The 25,865-nt window shown below is 38.6% G+C and overlaps 1 protein-coding gene across 11 annotated transcripts in view; it reads left to right on the top strand.

The window, feature by feature from the left end:
- The window catches only part of AFF2 (ALF transcription elongation factor 2), a 336,498-nt gene that overhangs the window by 70,267 nt on the left and 240,366 nt on the right, over nucleotides 1–25,865 (top strand). For all 11 annotated transcript variants that reach the window (XM_035541447.2, XM_035541446.2, XM_035541445.2 and 8 more), the window contains 2 exons: nucleotides 14,802–14,922; nucleotides 21,537–22,427. In XM_035541447.2, coding sequence (XP_035397340.1) covers nucleotides 14,802–14,922; nucleotides 21,537–22,427 — 1,012 coding nt within the window. The remainder of the gene's footprint in view (nucleotides 1–14,801; nucleotides 14,923–21,536; nucleotides 22,428–25,865) is intronic.

Below are 25,865 nucleotides of genomic sequence, written 5' to 3'. Positions count from 1 at the left end.
ATGTAATTAGTAAAGAGTACATGCTGTCCTTTTGTTTGTTTGGTTTGGTTTGGAAAGAACAAGTCATTTGAGCCAGCTGCAGTAAAATTTTCCTGATTCAGACCAATGATCAGGAGAATGATCGCAAATTCCAGAATTTTCTGATGTAGGGAGCCAGGAAACAGCAATAAAACCCAGAACAAATGCATCCTATAATGTACTTTGTTCATTTATTTCATACCATAAGGATAGTTTTGTTTTAATTATTTATGATAATAAACTTCTGAGTGAAGGCATTCTGCTATATTTTGTAATGATAATGAAACTTGAGTGGTGCAGGGCCTCTCCCCAGCATCCTGATATTAAACGTGTCTTGCAAACAAAATAAGGAGTTGGTCATATGTTCTTTTTTTTTTTTTTTTTTTTTTTTTGCTATTTAAGTAGGGGCTGAAAGCTTGTTTTCTGCTTCCCTCCCATTGCTCCCTTCCCCTCCAGATAAAACAGGGCCCTAATGCTGTTTCATGTATCAGAAATTCACACTGTTAAAAAGAAGCTCTTAATTAAGGCACAGGATCCTGCACTTCTTAATGTATGAGAGCTCACAGAAAGCATCTTGAAGACCTTTCCAAACATCCTCTGTAAGCGTATGTAGGGAGCATCAAAAATTTTGCCCACTGGCTGCCTTTGTCGTACCAAGTGGGGAAGAAAAAGGAGGAGTCGGAAATACAATTAAAAAGGCCTTTGCAAGTCACCTGTGAAGTCTTTATGTGCAGATTACGGCATATGCAACTCAGCTTCTACAGGAGTTCATTTCTAGTGGCATGATTTTTTTTTTTCCCCCTCTCACTAGTGATCTATTTAAGCAAAAGCTATTGAAGCAAAAGGCATTTCCTAGGGAATTAATGATCAGATGGGAGGAGTTGATAACCCATAGTAGAAGTGAGGGCCATTTATCCCAGCCCATCATTAGTCTTCAGAAAATGCCCTGCACAGAGGTCACTGATTTACTGATATATATATATTTTTTTAAGTAAAAAGGATAAAGAACAGTAACATTTGCTGCCTGCATTTTTAATGGTGCTCAGATACTGTGCTTATATTTAATTTGTTTGAACTTGGTGGATTGATAAGATGACATTCTGGACAATGCTTAACAACTTGATAAATATTAATGTATGGAGCATTTATCAAGAATTAAAGCCTCTCTACTAGCCAGCTGGAGTACTTTTAATATTAGTTAGTATTCATTTGATAATTATTAGCCTCCTCAGTGCTAAAATTGAAGTCTTTTCTGGTGGTGGCTGTAGTGGTAGGAGGTAAGGGGACTAAACAGGGGCAGTGGGAAGTGGCTCCGCTCCCACTGCTGCCACTAATTCATCTCGTGGCCGTGAGTAAGTCATTTATCTCCCAGTGCCTCAGTTTCTCAATTTGTAATGCACGTTGATAATGGCAATTACCCACTCAACTAGTATTTGCGCATTGTTCTGAAATAATTAATAGCTGTCAGGAGATCCTTTGTTCCCTGTCATTGTTATCAAATTTGTAAATATTAGCAATGGGGAAAGTGATTTATCCAGTGAACAACAGGTTTTTATTACTCAGTGAGGTGGGCAGTCCCATCCTCTTGCCTTTCCTGAGGATTTCTGTATGTATTATGAGATGTGGTCCCATAAAACAGTAAATCTACTAGATCCGATCTGGCTACAAAACCTATTTAGACTAATATTCTGATGTGATTGTCCTGCAATACAGTAAATTTTTAAATCCAGGGAATTTTTAAGAACAGGCAAACTACATTTTATTCAAGAAAATACTCGGGATCTGTGCAGAACCGAGGAATGTAGTTGGTACGGATCCCTCAGGTGGGCTCACCCGTGGCGAGTTGAGCTGGCAGAGGCGCGATAGCTCGGGAAGCACGTGCAGAGGGCGGGTAGCGAAACACCAGCAGTCAGGAGAGAAGAATCCAAGGAGCCATGTAAGCAGCTGCTTTTATATTTATAGAATATACTCCTCCTGATGTTAATTTGGTACAATATGCGTTAAAAGAACATAAAACTGTAGCTCTGTCTTTTGACTGCTGCTTAATGCGTTTCGTACCTGGCCTGCTGATGTGAGGAGATGCACGTGGACGTGACCAGATGACCTCCTTGGAGATGAAATCACGAATTAAAAGGTTTAAGTATCAAAATCAGTGCAGGTAGACGTGGCTTTACTTGTGGAGTCACGGGCCTCGTTGTGAATGGTGTGCGGACTGCTGGTGTGGAGGCCGTTAGCGCGTTGTACTTCATGTCAGTTTTATTTTGGTTTGCTCCAGCCGTCAGCTCTGGTAGGGCGTGCTGTGAGGGGCACGTCTGGCCTTGGGAGGCCGCAGAAGGCCAGGCCAGGTCTGTCCGGGCCCTTGGTTTTCTCTCTTAGGCTTGTCTGAGCCATAGGTGGGTGTTACGTGGCCATAAAATCAGCTCTGCAGGATTGTTTGCTTGAACAGATGTTACATTGGTTTTAGAGCTGTAATTATTCTTTATTTATGTCTAGTTGCTTGAAACTGACATTTAAAGAATGACAGGTTCTGTGGGTAATACTGAAATGTGGTGGTTTTTCTTTTTTTTTTTTTTTTTGAATTACATACAGTATGTTAAGTTAATGTGAGGAGAATAATCCATGTTCTAAAACTCAAAGAATCCTTCGTAGACCGACAGTAATATACACATTTTTTAGGCTTTCAGTGTAGCAATGCAAGACTTTCAAGTGGAAAATTGTTAATTTACTATAATGAATTGAAACGTGAAAAAACAAATATTTAGTTAATTGCCTCATAAATCTGTCTGTTACTATCAGTGGAATTAAATTGATAAACAGTTCTTTAAAATTAATTTCCACATGGCAATGTGCAGATTTTATTTTATTCAAACCCCATTAGGTATTTGTATGAAAGAAAACATGAATTTGTATTTCTGTCACATTAAAGAGCGTGTGTGACAAAACACACATTTCCTACCATGGATACTGAGGCTTTAATACATTTGGCATAATGAGCAGTGCTAGATGCTAGTTATTTTCGATGCAATACCAGCTGAAAAGTGAAAGTGCATCACACTTTTATGATTGTATCGTGTCACTTTACTGTCAATACACCTTAACTTGTCAACCGGTTGCTTTTGGGGTCAGGGGATCATGGATGTGATGCCTGAAAGTCACATAATGTTTGGGGCTGAGAGGTGAGGGGAAGGGGACGCTCTTCCAAGGGCCCTGTTGAGCTTATTTCTGGTGCCTGCTCGGGTGGGGGCTCCCAGTGAGAGGAGGAGAAGGTCCATGTTTTATGTTACTGGGTCCCAATTGCCTCTGCAGGCCCAGCTTTTCCAGATTCAAGCCTGCTGCAGTAGCACTTGTGGACACTTGGTATAAAAGGTACTGGCAAGATGAGTGTTGTTGTACTTTAATCACCTAATGTCATTATGCCCTGTGCAGTATCAGTTTTTCAAAGTAAGTGGGGCACTACACGAAATTAAATCATTTGATACGCTCCCTCCTTGCAGCAAATGTAATAAGAACATCCTTGCCTACCTCTCCCAGTAACATTCAGCAGGAGAAAACCTGTCTCGCTGTGTATGACCCAATGTTCTGGAAACGCACATAAAGATAATTCCTTCTTGCTGTATGGGGTTGTTAGTTATACTTAAAATTCAACTCGATGGTTGTCATCTTGGAATTTAGTGGTGGATGAATGGTTGCAAGTTACAGCTGGTCTTATGGTGAAGTTTGATGTCTGGGAGTCAGGACGCCTCAGTTTAATTCCCACAGCTGTCTCTTGCTTCTTGAATGACCTTAGTCAACTTATTTGAACTTTCACTCCCTCAGTTGTTTTGCTTGAAATCAGTAGTTACTCCTTCCCACAGGCATAGTCGGGCATGACTGGTACTGATCTGTAAAGAGCTTTGAGATCCCCCAAAGAAGCCAGCTAGAGGGACAAAATATTATGGTAACGATGGCCTTTAAGACTTCAGAGGAAGGCTGCAAACACATTTTCATTTAGCGTTAATAATACTTTAATAATCAAAAGAAGAAATGTAATGTTTAATATTTAAACAAAATCGCGTTCACTTTCTTCTCATGTTAAGTGAGTATTAAAGCAGGATGGAAGCTGGTTTACATATTTTTACACTAGACTTTTTTTATTATTAAATACTGAAATGTGCTGGAGCTGGCCAGCCTCCAGTGGATATGACTCACTAACATTGCATTTTAATATTTGCAAGTTACACAGTATGTTTCTATTAGACAAATGGTTGATGGTAAGGAATTCAAAGAGGATGCACTTTTATTAAATAACATGTTGTCTTCATGTAATGAAAATAAATAACATTATTTATTTGCTGATTGACAGCAGCAGGGACAAAAGTACTTATAAAGGGTTTGTAGTGTAAATAACTGTTATTCAGGATGCAGTAATCCATGTGTCTGGTCTTGAAAATGTATGATATAGTTAGTGTCATGGGATACACGTCTGAGATTCTCTGCAGACTGAAGAGAACCAGAGCTTCCTGTCCACCTGCTTGTAATAAATGCAGATGCCCCAAAATACAAATGTGAATTCCCTTCTCACATATGCGATAAAATGCAAATGTTAAATCAATCAGGTTTTCAGACCTATATGAATGGTGAACTTAGTTTGAGATAAAGTGATAATTTTCGGATGAGCTGTGAAACTCCTTGCAACAGGATATTCTGTTTGAAAGCATTAAGGATGTTAATACAAAGCCATCAGATCCTTTGTACTTAACATTTAGCTATGGATGCCAAAAATTTCTCAAGGCAGAGGTGATATTTTAGAGGAATGCTCCGCTCTGTTCCTAGGTGCTTTGCTAGGCGTTGCTGTTGGCCATTGTAGGACGAAGGATGGGTTAGAGCTTTGGTCTTATTTTTCTTCTGGGAATTTGGCCTTAAATGGCCGTGTTTTCTTTGTTGTGGCATTCCTGTCATTCATGAAATCACTTATACATGTGAAATTTCAAGTACATTCAAAACATAATTGGGGAAACAGTTTCTGTTTGGCTCTGAAAATTATGGTACTTGGATAATCATTTGTATCACACCCACCTTAAAAATTCAAATATCAGACATGAGGTTGTAGTTTTCGTCTGTCTAAATAAGATTGTGTTATGATTTTGCTCTACCTGAAGAGGAGAATTTTTTACATTTTTTAAGTGATCATTTTTAGCTTTCAAATCCAGGAGCAAATTTCAAACTTGTATTTTTAAACTTTTGGCAGTGGATAAAGAATTTCTGTTAGCATGTGGAATATAGCTAGTTTGTACCAAAAAGCTGCTGTTGCTTAGAACTGGCAGTGTTAAAAGACCTGGCTTCTTTGTCATTATTAAAAGGCTAGGTCCCATCTAGTCGTCATTGAAATCACTGGGAAAATTGCCAGTAGCATCAGCTGAAGTTGAACTGTGCCCTTAGAGAGGATGTAAACCTCAGCACTGCTGGTGAACTTTGTGCTGCTTTGGTTAAATTATTTTGTCATACTTTATACTTGGTTTATTAATGAGAAATAAACATTGTGTGATAAGACATGAGTGGTATTTGTTATAGATTACCTTCCTCACTAGAAGCCAAAGATGGTGATAATCCATTGATCTGCTGACTCTGTATCTATTCAGGAAAAAATATCTACAAAATATTATACTTTCCAAAGCTGTGTATAACAGGCATCTTATTGCTGTGAGGCTTTTTAGGGTCTAGTGGAAGAAGGCTGAAAGTTTGGAGTTTGAATGTTCAAGGTTCTTTCCAAGCTCATGACCAGTAAGTCTCGGGAAGCCACAAAATCATTGTGTCTCCTGTGTTTTGCTGCTGCCCGAGATGGGCAATATATTGATGACGGCAATGAAATGCATGTTTACTTGAATTTGAAATGAGAGCACCTTAAATTTATTTGGCCGTCTCTTCCTTTCCAGTAGATATTACTACAGCAAATGGGGGCAATTATATGGGATTTCAACTGAGAGAAGAATAATTTATTACAAAATAATTTCTCTAGCCAGAGTCCTAAACAACAATAAATTAAATTATATTAGGCTTACAGCACTACTAGTCTGTGTATTGGGGTCTCTGAATCAGTCTGTATGTATGCACTATAAACAAAGGCCTGTCTGCACTTCTCCTTCAATCTAAAATTGATGAATGAAATAGTCATCCTCCTGAATTTTTAATTTTCCTGTGGTGGTATTCTTCAGCACACGTTAAGTTTTAAGAACATGTGGTTAAAGAACTGCACAGCATGTGAAAATGCTCAAGGGAGCAGAGGTGCCTGCTAGTAAATGAGTGCATTTATTAGAGCTGTAGGAGTAGCATGGAAGCACTTCTGTGATAAAATACTCAAGCATTTGAGTCTGCTGATTCATCTGTCTCCAAAAGGATGTGTTAATCAATGATTGTTTTGTAACATTTTTAAAAGGTTAGATTTATTTCTGCTAGCTGTCTACTGCATATCATTGCCAATATTTCAGGAAAATACTTGGAAAATATAAGGACTCAATTTTTAAGGATACATCCTACAGGTGCCTAGAAAAGTTTTAAGTAGCAATATTAAAGAAAAATTTTAGTTATAAAATGGAGGTAAAGACAAAAGTAGAGTTCCATATGGTTTTCAGTGCAGGTGTAAGGATGCAGTCTGTATACATTAAGTGATAATAAATTATAGACTTTCTATTTCTGTATATTAAAATGTATTTTACTCTTTGAAAATGGTGCATGTATTACCAGAAGAAACTTAGTAGCACATTTTTAATTAATAATTTGAGGTATCCAACCAAAGGAAAAACAGACAGTAATAGGCTTTGTTAAAAGATCTTTAATTGCATCAAATTATTGTTATGCCTTTGGTGTAATACATGTACTCTGTGTAATAGTACCGTGCCACATTTACTGTTGATGTGTATAAAGAATAATGCACAGCATGCAACTAAACAGATCTGTTTTTATCAGTAACAGATTAATATGTAGAACAATGTAGAAGCATGATGGCAGCTAGGAAGCTGTTAGGAGATGTGCTTTGAAATGTTTTTGAATTACAGCATATACTTTGGCAAATGCCTAATAGCTTCATTGCCATCAGTGAATTTTGAAGAAACTTCAAATCCCAGAAGAAATCAACAGAACCTTAAAAAAAAAAAAAGGGGGGGGGGTGGTTAAAAATGACCGCCATATTCTGATAAACTCCTGAGTGCAATGAAGTGAAATTCAGAATTCAGGTGGAACCTCCTTCCTTATCCAACCCCCCTACTACAAGCTATCAGAGTCCCCTTACAGTCACAGGACATTACCCATCTAATAGAGCTTCCTGATACAGGTCCAGTGTCCTGAATATAATTCATTTGGTGCCAAAAATACTCATAAATTTTACCTTTATGTGAGTTTGCTATAGTTTATTAGCAGTTTAAAGTAAACCATCACTAACATACTGGATTCAGGGTGTTTTTGCTAAGCTGATATGAATATCTTAGTGTGCATTCATTTATTAAAACAAACAAGAGCTGACAACAGAAACAACAATTAACAAAAAAAAAATGTTACCTTAACTAGATATTTATGTATCGGGTGTTTACTCTTAGAAATATAGTATGTTGCAAAGCTATTTTATGTGATTGATGTTCTATAATGACCGTTTGTCTTTTAATGTCCTTTTGGAGTTGTTTATATTATAACCATTTTTCTCTTCAGTTTCCTTTTTTCTCTTTTCCTTCAGCTTAGCTTTTGTTTCCCTTAGTACAAATCTGAACTGACAAGAGGACTGTAATAGAACTCCAAAACATACCTTGAACACACATTGTTAACCAAATTACAATCACTGATGTCGTTTACACATGTAGCCTTTCAAAGCATGAACATGTTCATTTAATTTGCTTTTTAAATATCCCTAACAGTGTCCCCTAGCATTTTAATAAAACAGAAACAGTTAATTATTGTCGAATAAGAATATCCAAACACAGTGGTCTGCAGCTTGCATGTAAATGTATCTGACAGTGCTTCTCTCTTGAAGAGAAAATTGTGTAAATTGCCACTTATTATCATTTTAAATAAATAAGTCTTATCTTGATTCTGTTTCTCTTTTTCTTTCCCACCCCTCTGCAATACTGTTCAACAACTATACTTTCAGTGGGACCATTTCTATTACAGAGCGATTGAGCTCTGATTTACACATCAATTACCCAACTTCATGGAGATTTTCATGCTCCCCTAGCTGACATCAATGAAGCATAACTGCGTAAGCGCTTTATTTCATCCCAGTTTTTGATAACTCAGACTGATAACTAATCATATCGAAAGACAATGTGCTATGATACAGGAAACAATAAATGCTCCCCTTTGAAACCTCATCTATTCTTTATATGCTTACTATTCAGGAAGTTATCTCTTCCATCCATTCCCCCAGAATCGTTCCTTCCAAATTCATGTTAAGGAAAGGTTTGGGGATGCATAATGCCAAAAAGAGGAGAAATTGAGTGACAGTAACATTTTCTAGATACTTAGGGGGAAAAATAGCTAAAAAGAATGAAGAATGTGACAAATATAAGCCAAACCCTTAGCCTCCTAGTTTAAATTTCCATAAATTGCCTAAGGGTCTCTTGGGTGTTATTTTGTTCGGAGGCTTTAATCTTCTGTATTCTTTATCTAACGGGCTATGGGAATGGCATTGTTTTTAATGCAAATTGTTAAAAGATTTAGCTCATGTAGATAGATAACCAGTGACCATCTCAAGTGTTTCTCTACAGAACTGTTGAACATCAAAGACAGAATATTCTATATTTTAAAATAAATCATTTATCTTGAAGTACAGTGGTAGATATGTGCAGCATTAGATACTTTCAGTAACTATTCATGCAATGAAGAAGAACACAACATTAAAGCAAATGTTAAATAAGAAAGATTGAGAGAAGTGTAAAGCTATTCTATGGTGGCCTGATTGGTCTCTGTTAAGTAGTAAAATTGCCAGGACAAAGATGCAAGAGCAGTGCCACTAAACAGATGAAGAAGAATTTTGCCATTTTAAGTGCGGGTAATGCTCATGACATTTATCAGTAAGTGAAACAATGCCTTCAGATGGGCAGGGAAGATCTGGTAAGTTAACCATATTTTTGCTTAAAGATCAGGTTTTGAAATTCCCCTCATTTACTAAATATATTTTAAGAATTGTAATAAAATTTAAGACCTCAGGCAGATTTTTTCATTTGGAATAATGAAATACCACAGAGTATACTGGGAGAATCAGAATACACCGAGAAACCTGTTCTCCTTCCTTCGTATGATATTGTGGTACTCTAGTTTTACATGAAATCAGTGGAGTAATGTTGAGATAAATCTGGACTAATGTAGAGGGGAATTGCTACTGTAATGCATTTGCTAGAGGTAGAGTTTCACCTTGCTGGGCTATCAGGTGAGACTGCCTTTTGCCTTACATTTTTATTCACATTGAAAAAGAATTGCCCTGGTGTGGAAAAGCAGCCAAGCGCTTATTTTAAGCATGGGAATATTCTCATTGAACTGAGCTGGATTTCTCACATAAATCAAATATGTTCACTAGTGATTTTTCAGCTGGGATGTTTAATACCTTGCTCAGGCATATGAATATTTGAGGAAGTCCAGTTTCTGGCTTTACCTCACCAACCTCCAGAGCACTTGTGACAGAGAACAATTCTGTCCAAGAGTCAGAACTGTGAAGAAATAACCTTGGGAAGGGACTTTCAGTTCTTAAATTTATTCCATTTTATATTCACCATGTCTTAGTTTAGAAGCTTTTGTTTATTTCTTGTTTCCACAAATGACAAACATTTCAGTTTGAGAGCTTCTTTCATCATTTAGGCTAACCTGATATTTTAAGGCAGAGGGGAGAGCACTATTACAGGAGAATATTTGATTTGATCAGTGTGCATTTTTGTGAATTCAGACATTGCTGCTTTCAATATTTAAAGAAACTACTTCCCTAACTTGTGGATAAATGCTGTTTTTCTCTAATGTTATGCATTTATCCTCCAGCATGTAGTCTGTCACTACTATAAAGCCTCTCTGCTCCAGCTTTTTATTGATTCTTTCCCTATTGCACTTTTGTTGTTTTGTCTGAATCAACAGAGCAGTGTTCTGTTCTCATTCATGATTTTTCTGCAACACTATATATTTGATCATTCTCTTCTGCTTTTTTTTTTTTTTCATGTCACAGTGACTATTCTTCAAACTTGTCTGGTCTGACTTCTTTCTTCTCCTTTCTCCTCTCTGTCAGGCTTGTCTGCCTTTCCTAGTCTTCCACGCTTTGGGAGACTACCTCTGTGGCTTTAGTTACGGCGTCTTTGAAGACAAACCCCAAATGCCAGGTCTCAGCCTTTAGCTGTTCATCTTACTTCTTTGGCTTTCCTTTTAACTCTTCACTCTAACCTCTAGCTCTTTTGCAATGTCCTAAACGTTTTTTTTTCTTCTACCTCCAGATCACTTGCACTGCATCTTCTTACTTTCCCCGCAGATGATTGCATTGTCCTTTCTAGTGCCTAAATTTTTATTCTACTTCTAGATCTCTTTTTTGACCATGCCTGACTTCCATCTCTTACAATCAGATCCACGTTTTTAGCTTCCAATCCATAACCTACGGCAAAAGACAGCAGGCATGCACTTGCTACAGCCTCCTTCCCCATCAGCCAGCCTCTCCCCCTCTCTGCCTGTCGCCCTCGTCCCTGTCACAGTCGTGGGCCAAAGGGTGCAGCTCCCTGGGCCTTGCTGGCACTGCGGCTTCACCGGGCTGAGCACCTGGCCTGTCACAGCGCATCGGCTCACCGCCCGCCCTCCCCGAGGGTGTCCGTGGCTGAGAAAAATGACAAATGGATGTATGCTGGTCTGATTTTAAAGGATTAAGTACGCCTTTATTTGAAATGCATTTGCAGCTCGTGTTGATGTTAAAGCAGAGCGGTAGTGTTATTGTTCCCATTCTTTCTGCCATACCCAGCAAACAGGTAATTTTTAGAGCAGTGGTCTCGTGTACTTTGTAGCATTCTTATTGCTCACCATTCCTGGTCTTCTCAGATTTATGTACAGACTTCCCCATTCTAATTCAATTATTAATCTAATAAGTGGTAACAAAACAATAAAGCTCATGTATTTAAACTGCGTTGTTACCTAATAGCTGTATCTAGGGAACTGGCCCTCTCAGATACAATGAGTATCACAGCCTCCAGCTGTTTTCTTCTAAATCTCTTTTTTAAATGTTTACAAAACTGTGTATTTGTGATTTCCTACTCTCCTGGCGTTAGAGGAGTCATGAAGTATTTCTCATACTAATGAGACAGCCTGAACTCTGGTGTTCCTCGTCGTATCTGACTATAGTTTCACTGACACCTTCACCACTAATCACATATCCGTATTTCACAGAACATTAGTTAGGCTTTATATTAAACACAAGTCCCAGAGATTGCCTCGTGGCTGCATTAAGAGTTTCTGGAGAACATGCCACTAGGTTCTCAGTGCTCTGCAACCTTAAGATCTAATCAGCATTTCTCTTCGGATCACAAGGAACCCAAAACAGTCATCCTCATCTGTGTATGATTTTATCATATTTGACTTTCCACAGCCACAATCAGTGCCATGTCAAGCTTTCGCATAGCAAAAATACATTTGCAGAGAAATACACCAAGCAATTGACCTGACAGGATGAGCAACCACTTGCTTTTGTATAGTCTTGGTACACTTAAGGCTGCGGGGTAACTGTGGGAGTGGAAAGTTTGAAACAAACCTTTATTTATTTATTTTTTTTCTCACAAGACAATTTATGAGAAAGATTTGGATTGATGTAGAGGCAGCAATTCACTTAGGACTTTGCTTGTGTGGTAATATGGATGCTCAGTTTGATAGTCTGCAAAAATCATTGGGATCCAGGGCATGAGATGCCCCTTTGTGCTCCTCTCTTGGGTGCACGGAGCATCTGTCTTTCAGAAAGATGTGCACTGAAAGAGAGATACCTAAGTATGTTGTGTTTAAAAAATACCGTTTCTTTGTGTGTGTGTTTTTAGCCTTTCCTGTTAAAATTGTAAATACTGTCTTAGTTTAATATAATGCCTTTTAAAGCGATTGTAGCATTTTGAGTTACCACTGTTTTCATTGTTTTTGAATTAGTGGTTTTGTAATGTGTCACAAAACGTGTATGGGTAGTCTTAGAGCATTTGCTGCTTTTTCTCAGTTAAGATGTGGCATAAGGCCTCCACTTGGTTCCCTAAATACTCTGCATGCTTGAGACCAGAGCCAGCTTTTATCTAAAGTGCTGAAGCCTCATATGAAAGATGAGATCTGTTCTGTGCTGAAGTCTGTGATCCGAGATTCTGTGATCTGTGTTCAGTGGCCAGATTCAGTCCGATCTGAGTGGGTGCAGAATTTCACGCTGAAACACTGGGCCAGGGTTGCCATTGTAAGGCTGTAAAATGCAGCTCTAATTTTCATGAATAATTCTTTCTGAAGTGGCAGTGCCTGGGATGCGCCTGCTCGCATAAGAAAAGATTACTCCTGAAGGATATAATATTGTGCTTTCAGTAGGCCCACCAACTTGAGTGACTGCTGCAGGTGAGATTGGGCTCCTAGCTTTGTGATCTGCTCTTGGTGCAAGAATTGCACCATCTATAGGTGAGGCTGTCAAAGAAGTCACTGGGAAGATCTCCCATGAGATTTTTGTTCCCTTACTCCCATACCTGTGGACTTTAGGATTGATATGGAGACATGACAGGAAGAGAGAGTCGTGTCCTCCTCTTTACCTTTTAGTGAGCAGGTAGTGTAGTAAAGTGACCGGTGGTTACAACAGTTTCCCTTCGCTCCCCCTCAGGAAACCAGTAAATTGCGCTATCATCTTTTGCAAAAACACCACGAATGATTATAGGAATATTCTGGAGCTTGGTGGTGGTGAGCGGATGTGAGGCAGCGATGTCACCACATCAGGGGACATTACGTGGCGTCTTCACAGACTTCCCACCTGTGGAAGGAAAAGGTGGATGGAAATCATTCAGCTCAGCCTATGGAGGTGCCTTTGCGTTCAGTTTCTGAGTCATACTCGAGCATTATGCAATTCAAACCTGAGTGATCTTGAGTTGCTTATACCGGTTATTAATTCATATTTTTGATTTAAGGATTTCACTGCGGCATTTGTCTGGGCTTTTTTCTTTCCCACCCTGTACAAAAACAAGCGTGTGAGTGTAACGATACAGGGAGTCATCAGGAAACAGACATATGCTTTCCTGTGCTCTCTGCAGGGCTTGCAGGTTCAAACACAACCTGCCTGAATCATAAGAACTTTAATTGAGTAGATAAAGAGGTCCTCATAATTATAAACTGCAGTAGGTATAACAAGAGGCTAAATACATAGCTGTGGTTTTAATTAGCTGGTGCTTCAAATTAGTAATTGTGGTTTCACTCAGAAATCAGTGACTTTATACACTGTTAAAGCCTCATCACTGTGCAGTTCATTCCTCATTATATCTCTCGGTGTGAAGCTTTCAATACAACATCATGCTGAGCTAAAAAGGCAAAAGTTGTAGAAATTTGGTTATCTTCCAAGTGCAGTGGAGCTCTATAGAGGTTTAATTCATTCTCACCAGAGACAGGAGAATTAAATGTTCTTTGTTACATATGTAATATGTCCATCTGTATGTATGCGCCTGTACATACAGGGCGGGCATGGGTATGTGCATGGCCAGAGTCTGTCAGGGAAGTGTTGCTTACAGCAGATGACATCGGTGCATGTACGAAACCTGCTATTCAAATTGTCATCTGGAATTTGGTAGCTAATTAACTGACACAAAGTAGAGCCAAAAGCCTCATAACAAATCAAATATGGGTTGAAAGCACAGAAGTGTCCCTTAATGCTCGTCGCGTGAGGGGTTGTCAGTGCAAGTTGAAGCATGCATCTCTTCCTTTCCTCTTTCCTTCCCTGTCCCCCCTCCCCTTCAGGGTTTTAATTGTATCTTTCCCCTCAGAGGAGCAGGAGGTAGTTTGCGAAGCTAAGAGACCAAAGTACTTCAGTGCTATTCAGGGGAGAAGCGAGTGTGATCTCGCAGCTTGTCAGCTAGGTCTGGCAGGTGCACAGAGTAAGCTGACGTACAGATAAGTGCCACTCACCATTGCTGCGCTGAGGTGATAGATCCTTTCCTGTTTGTTTGTTTGTTTGGGTGTAGGACTATCTGCCGCTAGAATCAACTTCCCTGAAGTCTCTTCTGGGAGACGGCTAGAGAAACCCTTCTTAAAACACGCTTGACACCCACAGTGAAGCCTTACATAAATTTTAACAAGTACACAGGACAAAATTAGGTGGTCTAAATCACACAAGGCTGAACTGGAGCGTTGGTATGGATATAGACAAGTGTTACACAGCTAGTTGCATTTGAAGACATTGCAGTGCTTCTTTGACTTCACTTTTGCTTTATTTGCACAGAGACGTTCTCCGTAGGTGTGCATGCACGTGTTTGTGTATGTGTGTATGTTCGTATATTCTGCAGCCTGTTCATACAAATGTGTCAAAATTTGTATTATTCTTGTGCATAATGTTCTGTTAATTTGAAAAAAAACATTCTGTCTGTTTTCATTTTGGAAGTGTTCTGAATAGTTCCTATTACCCAATTTCATATAGTATTATGACTCCAAATTTACATTTAGGAAAATTATGTAGTGGCTTTTGCTTTCTTTCTTTCAGAATTATCCTCAGGAGCTACATAGTTTCTGAGGTTTTGCTGTTCTTACTGGTAGTAATGATCATGTAACTAAATGATGGGGAAAATAATATGCCATCTTTTTGTCTTTCTCTTCCTCAGTCACTATGAGCAAGACCGGAGTGCACTTAAGCGGAAAGAATGGGAGAGAAGAAACCAAGAAGTCCAGCAAGATGAAGATCTCTTTGCTTCAGGTTTTAACCTCTTTGGGGAACCCTACAAGGTAAATTGCACTGTTTTGCTTTACATTTTTAGAATGTCTTTTTACCTGAATGCATTTTGCAAATATAAATAAAACTACTTGTCACCTATGGGAAATGTCACATCTGCATTGGTACTTCCACCCTTGAATACACTGATCTTCCAAATCAACGTATTGCAGAAGAGCAAACTGAATGCCCCACCCAGCATTTCACTGGCAGAATCAGGAATTTTGCTTACAGTCCTGTTAAAGTTTTCTTCCTCTATACACACAGTAAAGTCCCACGATAGAAGTATATGCAGCTGATATCTCTACAAGCGGGGTCGTACCTTCAAAAATAACACTTAGTCCTTTTATTTTTAAGAAAAAAATATACCTGAGTTGTTAAAACTGAAGTCTTCTCTATAAATAATGAGTCCATAAGCTTTCTTTTGCAATCATAACTATCCAAAGAAGTCTTCTGGGAGAGTGCCTGAATCCTTGGGGACCATAACAAGAGTGTGAAAGGGACTTATGACAAGTCTTATTCTCTCTAAGGAGCTTTGCTGCCTGAGGTTTTCATCACCGAGGGATGTCCCCCTTTATGATTTCTGCTGCTTTGATTTTCAGTAAGACATTCCCTGAAGAATTCATCAGAATGTAAATTTCCATATCTCTTTCTCCTCCCAATCAGTGACATCCATTGAAAGGCCACCACTTCATCTTTCCATTTCACATTGTTAGCAGCTGTAGGGAGGATGAGGGCTCTTTGAAAATCACCAGAAAAGGAGGAGGAAAGACTGGCATTATTATCAAATGGTGTCTAATAATTATAGACTGGGAGACTTATTCAGCCAAATAAAGACTGTGCAGTTGGAGAGTTTGTTTGTGTTTTGTTGTTGTTGTTTTTATAAAAATCTAATCAATGAACTATTTCTGCACTGGACCACATTTTAGCAACTTTATTTAGAGGAAATATTAACTTACTGTGAAGTGATTTTGTTGAGACTTCCTGCAGGTCATATAAACATATGAGTGGTCATTTGGATTTCAGTTGGTAGAGTGATATGCAAATCAGCACTCAGTTGTGAGTAAGGAACTAGAAATGTACCTCCCAACAGGTATCTATTGTACCATAAGAATGATAATATCTCATTTTACATTTTTTTAGTATGCGTGTATTTGCACCGGGCATATACAAAATATACAACATGTGTGATCAAAAACTCGAAAAACACAAAGCAAAAATTATTCTGGTAAATTTCTGGAGGTAATTTAATTTATAAACAACAAACACAGATACTTTATTGCTTTTCATGTGCTTAGAGAGGAAGTTTGGGGATCTGTGGACTTGAGCAAAGCGTAATGTATTACTATGCTAAAAATACATCGTAATGATAAGTTGTGAAATACATAAATTAAGAGGAAATTGCATGCATAAGTAGTTACATGTCTTAAATTTGCAGAACAAAAAGAACCAAGACTGGATATGAAAGCTAGGTCTTGCCTCTGTTTTTTACACTGGAAAAGGAACAAAATGATAATACTGGTGTCTCCTTCATAAGTTCTGCATTGCTAAAAACCTGCCACACTACAGTGTCCTAGGAACAAATCAAGAGGTGGATCTGAATCTGAGTGGATAAGTAGTGATTTGTATTGTTAAGCAATTGCAAAACTGAATTCAGGGTTTTATTCATCTGTACTCTAGGATAAAATAAAGAGGTCATGAGATGAGGAGGAATGTACTATATGTTCAGTTTGAAGCCCTGTTCCATTTTGAGATGAATGGATGTTTCTTTGTGGATGAGGTTCAAGGCCTGGTGCACACAACGAACTGCATCCATCTCGCTTGTTCTCGTTGCTCTCAGTGGGAGCAGGACAAAACAAAGCACTGCCCAGCAAGGTCAAGTGGCATGGTCTGTAATGGGCACAAGGGGCACATCCACAGCTGGACTACCTCTGCTTCTGAGCATCATCTCAAGGGGTGGCCAGTATGTCTCTGAAAGATCCAGGGATGGGAGGTAAGATAGAGACTACTGTGGCAAAGGGAAGGTTGGGAATAACAGGAATAACAGGAAATAGAAAGTGTCTCTTTTCTTTTATTTTATTCCCAGACACAGTGTCCATGCTTGCTTATCATTCCTTCCCCATTTGCTTCAACAGTAACCCAGGGAAGGGATTGTCAAGGCAGGGAATACCACCACTGCTGTTTGGATGATTTAAAGACTCAATGACTGGCAACTATTTTAAGACTTCTCTAAAGTTAGGGATATTAAAATCTGGCCAAAGAAAGCTGACCAGTCAGAGGAGGAGGACAAAAAAAAAAAAAGGTCTCTTTTTCTCATGGATCTTACTACCACTTGTGTATCACAAGTTACGTGATCTGAACATTTGTCCTTCCAGCATATCTGCCTCCATCTACCACTTCCTTACCCTAGCTATTAGCGCATCTGTCTTTTTATCCCTCCTATCTGTCAGCTAAAACATGGGTGATCATTACAGTTTTGAACAAGTCCATGTTTTTGCATTGATTCTGTGTGTTGTACATGTGTAAACATACATCAAAAGAGGTGTATTTATCCATGTGTATCAAATAGATTTGTACATGTTTATTAGAAGATAGAAGGCTTCTTTTGAAGCTCCACTGTCTCATGTGGGGAAACACCACCTCCAACAATGGGATGACATCCAGCGTTATTTTGGTAAGGTTGGGCAGTGAGGGCTGTGTGCCTCCTAATACAAGTTACAGAGCATGCTGGTTGCAGGTCTTGCATTCAAATGCCGGTCCAACCCGCTAATGCTTAATTTGGCAGAGATGATCAGAGAAGAGCCTGCAGTGTTATGGCAACAGACATTTGAAAGAGCAGTGTGAGAGTTTTAGTGAGAGGAGCTGCAATTTTACTCGTGAGTTGCTGATATTTTTTAGCGTTTTGAATTAGAAAAGTGTTTCAGAGACAAGGAGTATTTTAGGGAAAACAGTAGGAGGTGGGATTTGTTTTGTTCAAGACTGTAACTTGAGAGACAGAACCCAATGGGCAGCATTTCCATTGGGTATTCTTTGGCGAATGTTAAATCATTTATTATCTCTTTTTAGGTAAAGCCCCTCCACACTATTCAAGCTTCGGATAAAAAAAAAAAATAGCTTCTGATGCAGGGAGGTTAGTTTAACTGAGGCATGCGAAAGTGAAAGAATTACAAAACTTCAAGTTTCATACAAATTTTCACAAAACCCTAGTAAATTGGGCCTATAAGTTTGAGTGCATTAGTTCTTTTTCTTTGTAAAGCTATAATGCAATAGCTAGCTAGCAAATTAGTCTTCCAATAGGATTCTATTACAGATCTTTTTTGAAAGCAATAGAAGCAAATGTAGGAGGGTGTACATTTCCTAAATTAACAAGAGCCTAGAATGAGGGGGAAGGCTGCTAGCCACGAGTCACAAACCAGACATATAATTTATGCCTTGGAATAGTCGGAAAATGCATTTCCTTGATAGCGGCAAAATTGTGATTCAACATGCTGTTCAGAAAATAAGCTGTACAGAGGTCTCCTTTGAGAAATCAGCCAATTATCCAGAACATGAAGGTAGAAATTGTCCCCAATCTGGAAGTAACAAAGAACAACCAGAAATTATGACCAGATTTTGTGTTTATCTTGCTGGTATCCGAGCTTGTCAAGAATACTCTACTTCTTGTGAAAGCCCTGAATTTGCTGATGGGGAAAAAAACAACAACAACAAAAAACATACTAATGTTATGCTTTATTCCTTAAATGCAGGTAGTAAACTGAACTATGCAACGGTGAGCTTAGTCAGGTTATGTGATGCACAAGTCTGGTCTTAGTTGTGTGCTCTAGTTTTATTTCACTATAAGTTAATTTGCTGCTCATATTCACTATGTGTTTCTACTTTTCAGTCTGGTTTAAAAAACATTGAAGAAAATAATAATCTTTCCATTGACTTCAACAACTATTGGATAGAGCTTTAGCGTACTTAAAATATGCTAAGGATATTTAAATTAATTACCTCCATATTTTTCAATAATTATATATTTTTATTAATGCTCCCAGAAAATGAGTACAAATAATAATACTTTTATATGGTCTTTTATCCCCAGAATGTGAATAGCTTGCATAAAATAGAGTTAATATTAACCAAAATTATTTTTATAATCATGACATGTAAAAAAACAGAAATATTTGAAAAGCTCTACATTCAAATTAAAATATTGATTCCCTCTGTAAGGACCTAGACAAGAGCCATTTAATGTGCCATGACGTTGAAGTGTTACAGTGATAATGTGGTTTTTAGTACTCTCTTTTTTCCCCCCTTTTACTTTCTGGACAGTAAGCTAAATGCACCCTGGAAGTGCAGCTGAACCAGAGGTAAAGGTTAGTGGTCAGGCTTTTCTCGATACTTGATTGTTTCCTATGTGCCATCCCATAAGGAGTTAAAGTGTTTGGTGGGGAAGGAGGAAACAGAACAAGTATGTAAGTGTTTAGACTTCGCATCATAATTCCTGCTGGGCCCTTAAGCACAATGGAATCTCCTTGTTTTAAATTTGGGGGTTGAACAGAGAGAGCCTGGTTTTGGCTGCTGCCCAAATGGCTCATTGTGCAACTCAGTTGAAGGAGACTGCTCATATACAAAGAGCTTATTCTTAGTGTAGATAGAATATAATTTTGCCACTAAAATGACCAACCTAGGGATTTAGTTAGTGAATAAAAGTGATTCGTGGTTCTCCACAACTGGGATTATTAACTGTGTCAGTGAGGAGCGCTGGCAAAATGTATATAGATGAGAACAACACTGAACAGTTAATTTTTAAATCACTGCCTCAGTGCAGTGGTAATATATGTTACAATCCCTGAGAATGAGCAAAAGAAAATTTGCATTTATTATCTTTTTTTCAACATTTTTTATGGCATGTGCAGTACTAAGAGAAAAATCTTTCTGCAATATTCTCATCTCTTGACTAGTTCAGTAGTGGTTAATATAAGCAGATATTTCAGGAGGAATCCATGCATGGATTTTTTTTCATCACTCAGATTTCTGCATAATACTTGTGGAAGATGGGAACAGTGGCATGGTAGCATCCTTGGTTGAGGAATTAAGTGGGACTGTCTCTAACCAACCACAAGCTCACAGTGCTGCCTTTTCCCATCTTTATGACCTGGTGTTGAGGCCCCTTTGGATTGTGACATTACTTGCTGTATTGAGTGAAAAAAACAAAACAACAAAAAAAAACAAAACAGTTGGCTGTAGCCTAAAGTATCACTGTGTACTACTTAGGTTATGTAGCTGCAGTATACATAGGGGAACGATGTGAAGCTGCAACAGGAGGGTCAGGCTGGGTGTCAGGAAAAGGCTCTGCACCGAGAGGTGGGCGGGCACTGGGACAGGCTCCCCAGGGAGTGGTCACGGCACCAAGCCACCAGAGTTCGAGAAGTGTTTGGACAATGCTCTCAGACATAGGGTCTGATTTGTGGGTGGTCCTGTGCGGACCCAGGAGTTGGACTCGATGATCCCTGTGGGCCCCTTCCAAGTCAGGATATTCTATGGTTCTATGATAATTTAATTCCAGACTGTAGAAGTTAACCATCTGCTTGAACTATACTTTTTCTCTGTTTTTATCCTTTGAGTCACGTAAAGTAATAAGCGTTGGGAATGCGGTGTTTTAGTTCTCTGCTGGTCATTTCCATGGAACATAAAGGCCAGTGAGAAGGCTGGTACGTTGGGTCTCTGTGGGGTGACTTAGAACAAGGGGAGAGGAAATTAGCTGCATATTAGTTATAGCTTCCAGCTTATTTGTCCAGCTTTTTGTAAGTGTAAAGGTAAAGGGATAAAAAAACAAAACATTTTCTGCTTCAGAAGGGAAAGTATAATAGTGGTGAAACACAGATGAGTCAGTATTTATTTAATAATTACTGGAATTCAGAGAAAAGCATGATTCACAAATACAACCAGCCTTTAAACAATGGGAAGAATACTTAAGAATGTGGTAGTCATCTCTATTTATATTCTTTAAGAAATCTTTGGAATGATCATTTATTTGAAACTGCTATAACTCTTCAGTGGTTAGAAGCATTTTCTTTTATGTATTTAGAGAGTAGATACCTTGGGTCAAACTGAACCTTGGATAGAGAAATGGAGTTACACTGTAGAAGAGCTTGCCCCTGTGTGTTTGTTATAGACTACCTGGCTTCTGTTTATGGCAGAGCTATGAGTCAAGGGGGTGAAAGTGCCATAACATATTTAAATAAAATGTGTGATTGCAGTTCAAATGCTGAGTAACCAGTAATTGTACATTCATGTTTTGCGAGATATGAAATGCACAAGCCCAACTTCTCTGACATAAACCAGCCTGTTTTGCTCATAACATCCATAACTGATGTAATTTAAACATTTCTCTGAGAGCATATTTAAGAAAATGGGAAGCAGTATACAAGTGTTACTCATGCAAGCCTGTTTCAAGAGATTCTTTGAACACAGTTATTGATAGATTCTTCTTACATAACATATGCAAAATGTAATTGAAATTAAATTAAATGTCAGCATGACACCATTAAACAGCTAACATTTGCCATCTTCTAAGACAACTATTCCAAGCATTAACTTCCTAATCAGGAATTTATTCACTCTTTTCCTTTATTTATTCTAGACAAATAAAGGTGATGCTCTTGCAAACCGTGTCCAGAACACGTTGGGAAACTATGATGAGATGAAGGACCTGCTAACTAACCATTCCAATCAGAGCCACCTTGTAGGAATCCCAAAGAATTCTGTCCCACAGACGCCCATCGACAAAAATGAACAGACCTTCTTCCCGGAACAAAGAAACAGGATGATCCCATCTCATCAGATCAGTGGCCACTCATCGACATCAATGCCTCCACCTTCTTCATTATCATCTAATTCTACTTTGCTACATGGTCACCAGAGCAGCAGGAAGTCGAGGACAGACTGGTCACGTGGTGGGCACAACTCTAGTGGGGCCCAGCCAAGCCAATCCAGTAGTCAGCAGAGTAGGACAAAGCATAGCTCTTCTCATGACCAGCCGCAGGGCAGGTATGAAGACCTCTACAATTGTCAGAGTGAGCAGCATAAAAGTGGAGGAACTGAGGAAGCAAATTCTATGGCAGCGTCTTCACATTCAAGGCGGCATAATCATTCAAAGTCAGCAGCTGGAGAACATACATACAAAGAAAACAGTCATTCAAAGTCACCCACAGAGCTTGAGTTTGTAAGTCATGGTCCTGGATCTCCACTTCCTTCCACATCTTTGTTATCTGCAAACAATGGTCTTTCGACCCAGAATTTCCCACCAGGACTTCACTGTAAAAACAGCATGGTCCAGCAAAAGCCTACGGCGTATGTTAGGCCTATGGATGGTCAAGACCAGGTACCCAATGACTCGCCTGAACTGAAACCTCCGATAGAAATTGAGAGTGGATATGGAAATCAGTCCTTTGGAACGCTGTTGGAAGGAAAAGTGAACACCCCTAGTTCGAAGAACAAAGTACCAAAGCTTAACATTCCTCCTGTTGGTGAAGTAAGTAGTTCAAAATATCTTTTCTCTCGTACTGGTTGAGTATTTCGTGCACTGAATACTTGTCTTTGGAAATATGCAGTTCCATTTCCTGGAACTATGTTTTAAAACATTCATTTTTTTCTAGAATATGCATGACTAACTTTACTTTTGGCAAAGTTTGTTGTGATAGTCCCAGTAAGAAATATTTAATGAAATTTTAAAATCACAGATTGGAATATTAACATTGCTTGTTTCCAATTAATATTAAAAGGCTAGGTCTCAGTTGGGTATAATACATTTATACCAGCTAGAATTCTGGACAGAGAACTCTAATATCTTGGTTCATCTGCAGTTTTCACTATTTTGCATATTCAGTTAGGAGGTAGTTTGACATAAATATCAGTGTTTTAATCTCTTTGAGGAAAAATGGCAGTCTCCAGACTTCAGCAGTACTAAACAGTTCTACCAGTACGGAGTTTATTTGCAGAGTTTGCTGAATTCCCATTGCTTTTAATGGAATTAATGTGGCTTAAATTCTGAGTAATGCTTATGAAAATGTGTCCCATTAAAGCATTTATGCATTTTGAAGAGCTCTTAATATTGGGATTCAGTCCCAGTCTCTGCTACCAACAGTTTAAGCTGTTGAATTTTGTATTGCTGGTCAGTACAATATTCCTGTGAGGAACATTTTAATCTGTTCATATTCATGTCCACTCCAAGCACAGATGTATAATAAGGATACCAATTGAACTATTTACAGTCTGTATACTTTTTCTCTTATTCTGAGTTTCTCTAAAGCAGTAACTATTTCAAGGTAGGTTTATAGCGTGTGTATGAGCAGAATTGCAATATGGGTTTTTCATAGTTTTTTGTTTCCTGCAAAATATTTCCCTGTTTGGTAATATTTTCATACTAGGAATGAGGAGTGATGCATTCTTAAGCCACTTTATTGCAAAAGGTCAGCTTTTTCTACTGGAGTAATTGTTTCAAGCCAATAATTTGTTTGACTATTTAAAAACTTGATGTTATTTATTAACATTCCAGGCAGCAACAAAGACTGATGTGTTTTGCAGTAGAGCTTGGAATAATTTTCTGGGAACTGCATCTGAAAACAGTAAAAGGCCTATTTATATCAAGTGGAAGCTGAGGGTTGCTTGCAGATGGTGTTTTATTAGAAAATGTATTTGTTAATAAACGTAGCTTTGTACAAGATTACTTTACAGATGTTTCTGTTTATTTTTACCTTAGGTTAAAAATCTGCTGATGTAGATGGCTTCATAGTCTGTTGCGATTTGTCACTAGCATTGTTTGGCAAGTAAATAATTGCATGCAAAGGAAATAATGATGTTGCAAAAGCAAATACATTTATTCACTTTTGCCATCTATTAACACTATGAGTCAATAGATGTACTTTCAAGTGCAGCATTAATATGAAGTATTTTTGGAAACAGAATGTGTCTTTTGCAACTTGTCTTTTTTTTTTTTTTTTTTTTTGATTTTTCTGGTGAAATCCTGGCACTGTTGAAATCAATTGAGTTGTTACCAGTTCTTTTTGGGCACAGGATTTCACCCACGGTCTTTTTTGTGTAGTTCTGAGGATCTCTAATGTGGACTGTTTTTAGAAAGGTTTCTAGTCACAGAGATGAAAAATTAAGTTGTGAAGTTGTTGCTATTGCTGCCTTAGTTTATATTTTGTGTAGTGAAAAGTACGGGTGTATAATTAATTTCATTTATGATCAGATAAATGGTAAACTCTAGGCACTTTAGAATTGAATGCAGGTAATAATTTTAAAACAGTCTCTGTTTCATGAAAGTGAGCAATGATTTGAAAAGGGAAAGAAAACCCAAAGCTGTGTTGAGGTGATGTATAACTCTCCTTTCTGATACAGAACATATGACAATAGCCAGACTGATGGATGTTTTGCAGGCAAATCTCCTCCTGAGTTTGGAGGGTTGGATTTTTTTATATTTTTTTTTGCCTGTGTCAGGACTGTGAACTTTGGCCCTCTGTGTTTTTCCACAGATGTGTATCCTGAATTTGATTTACCCTGCGTTCAGCAATAAAACCCCTTCCAATCCAACGTTATAGATAACTGGCTTAGTTTAAGCTTAATCAGAACTGACAGTGCACACCTGTGAAACCCATAACCTTTTCAGAATGACTGCAGTGAGTGGCTCTGTTGTAATCTTTATACAATTGATGTGGAGGCTTATGATCCTTCAGTGGTGCTTATCAATTTATGAACCCTCCCTAGCCACCTCCAGCCGTAGTCATCTGCTTGAAACAATTTTGCTCCTGCTCCACAGGTTTCCATCCTAACACTGTTCCAGGTGGCGGTGGTGGTGATCTTCTTCGAACTAGCACTAGGAGAGTTACTTTTGGGGGCATTTCTCCATCATTTGTTCTGTAGCCCTCCTGCATCTGAGTCCACTTTTCAAGTTGCCAAGTGTACACATTGAGATTGCACACCAAACTTTTTTCAGTGATTTTTCTCAAAATTTTGCATGCTCTCAAAATGAGGAATTCTGTGGAGAAATAAAACTCCTCTGTGACAGTCCTACAATAATGTCATCTATTAAGAAGTGTCATGGTGGGAAAGAAAAAGACAGTTTTTAATATCTTAAGGAGGGGGGAAAAGTAACCAAATATTGGAAGAAGCAGATTTAAAAGATGAGCTCAGAGTGATGTGGAAATATGGTCTCATTTATCATGGTTTAATGGAATAGGATGTTGAGTGCCCTGGAAGCATTCTGCCATGTGTAAGGAAGTGATCAATTTTATAACGTAATTTGTGTCACTTGAGGTGTTGCTCTAAGAATCTTTGCTCATTCTCAGGGCCCAGTTCTGCCCTCAGATATGCCCATCCATCTTTCAGCTCCTCTGGAGTGGACAAGGATGTTAATGCCTTGCTGCTGGCATGTCTCCACTGTGCAGTGGATTGTGGTTTAGTGATTTCTGAGCTTGTAAAGATTCATGGCGAGTTCACACAGACTTACGAGATTGGGTCAGAATGTAGTGGTGGCAGCTCTTTTGCACCCATGGAATAACCCTTACCTCTCAATGGATGCTGCTCTATGATTTCCAGACCCAGACTTACCACAAAGAGCTCGTTCAGACCTGTCTGCACCATGCATGGACACTTCTGGTAGAGGAACAGGAACAGCAGAGCTTCTGTAGACTTCGTTTTGTCATTTAAGGATTTCTTTATGGTTGTGTGATCCTTTTGATTTCTTTTACCTTTCTGCTGTGTTTTACTTATTGGTATCATTTTCTAAGGCTGCAGGTAAAAAAAAAAACTGTAATGCTTTGGTGCCTTGGGTAAACCCCAATGTAATCACCAGTTACCAGGCTTGCAGCCTCTAGGATTCAGAAACTGTGAAGCAGACCTTTTGGAACTGGAAGGCCATAAGTCTGTCATGTCTTCCGGGGGGCATGCAGAAATGCACCAGATATCATGA

The sequence above is a fragment of the Cygnus atratus genome, chromosome 13 (genome assembly GCF_013377495.2).
Source record: "Cygnus atratus isolate AKBS03 ecotype Queensland, Australia chromosome 13, CAtr_DNAZoo_HiC_assembly, whole genome shotgun sequence".
Classification (NCBI taxonomy): Eukaryota; Metazoa; Chordata; class Aves; order Anseriformes; family Anatidae; genus Cygnus; species Cygnus atratus.
The sequence above is the reverse complement of the archived record's forward strand: the minus strand, read 5'-3'. Positions and strand labels throughout refer to the sequence as shown.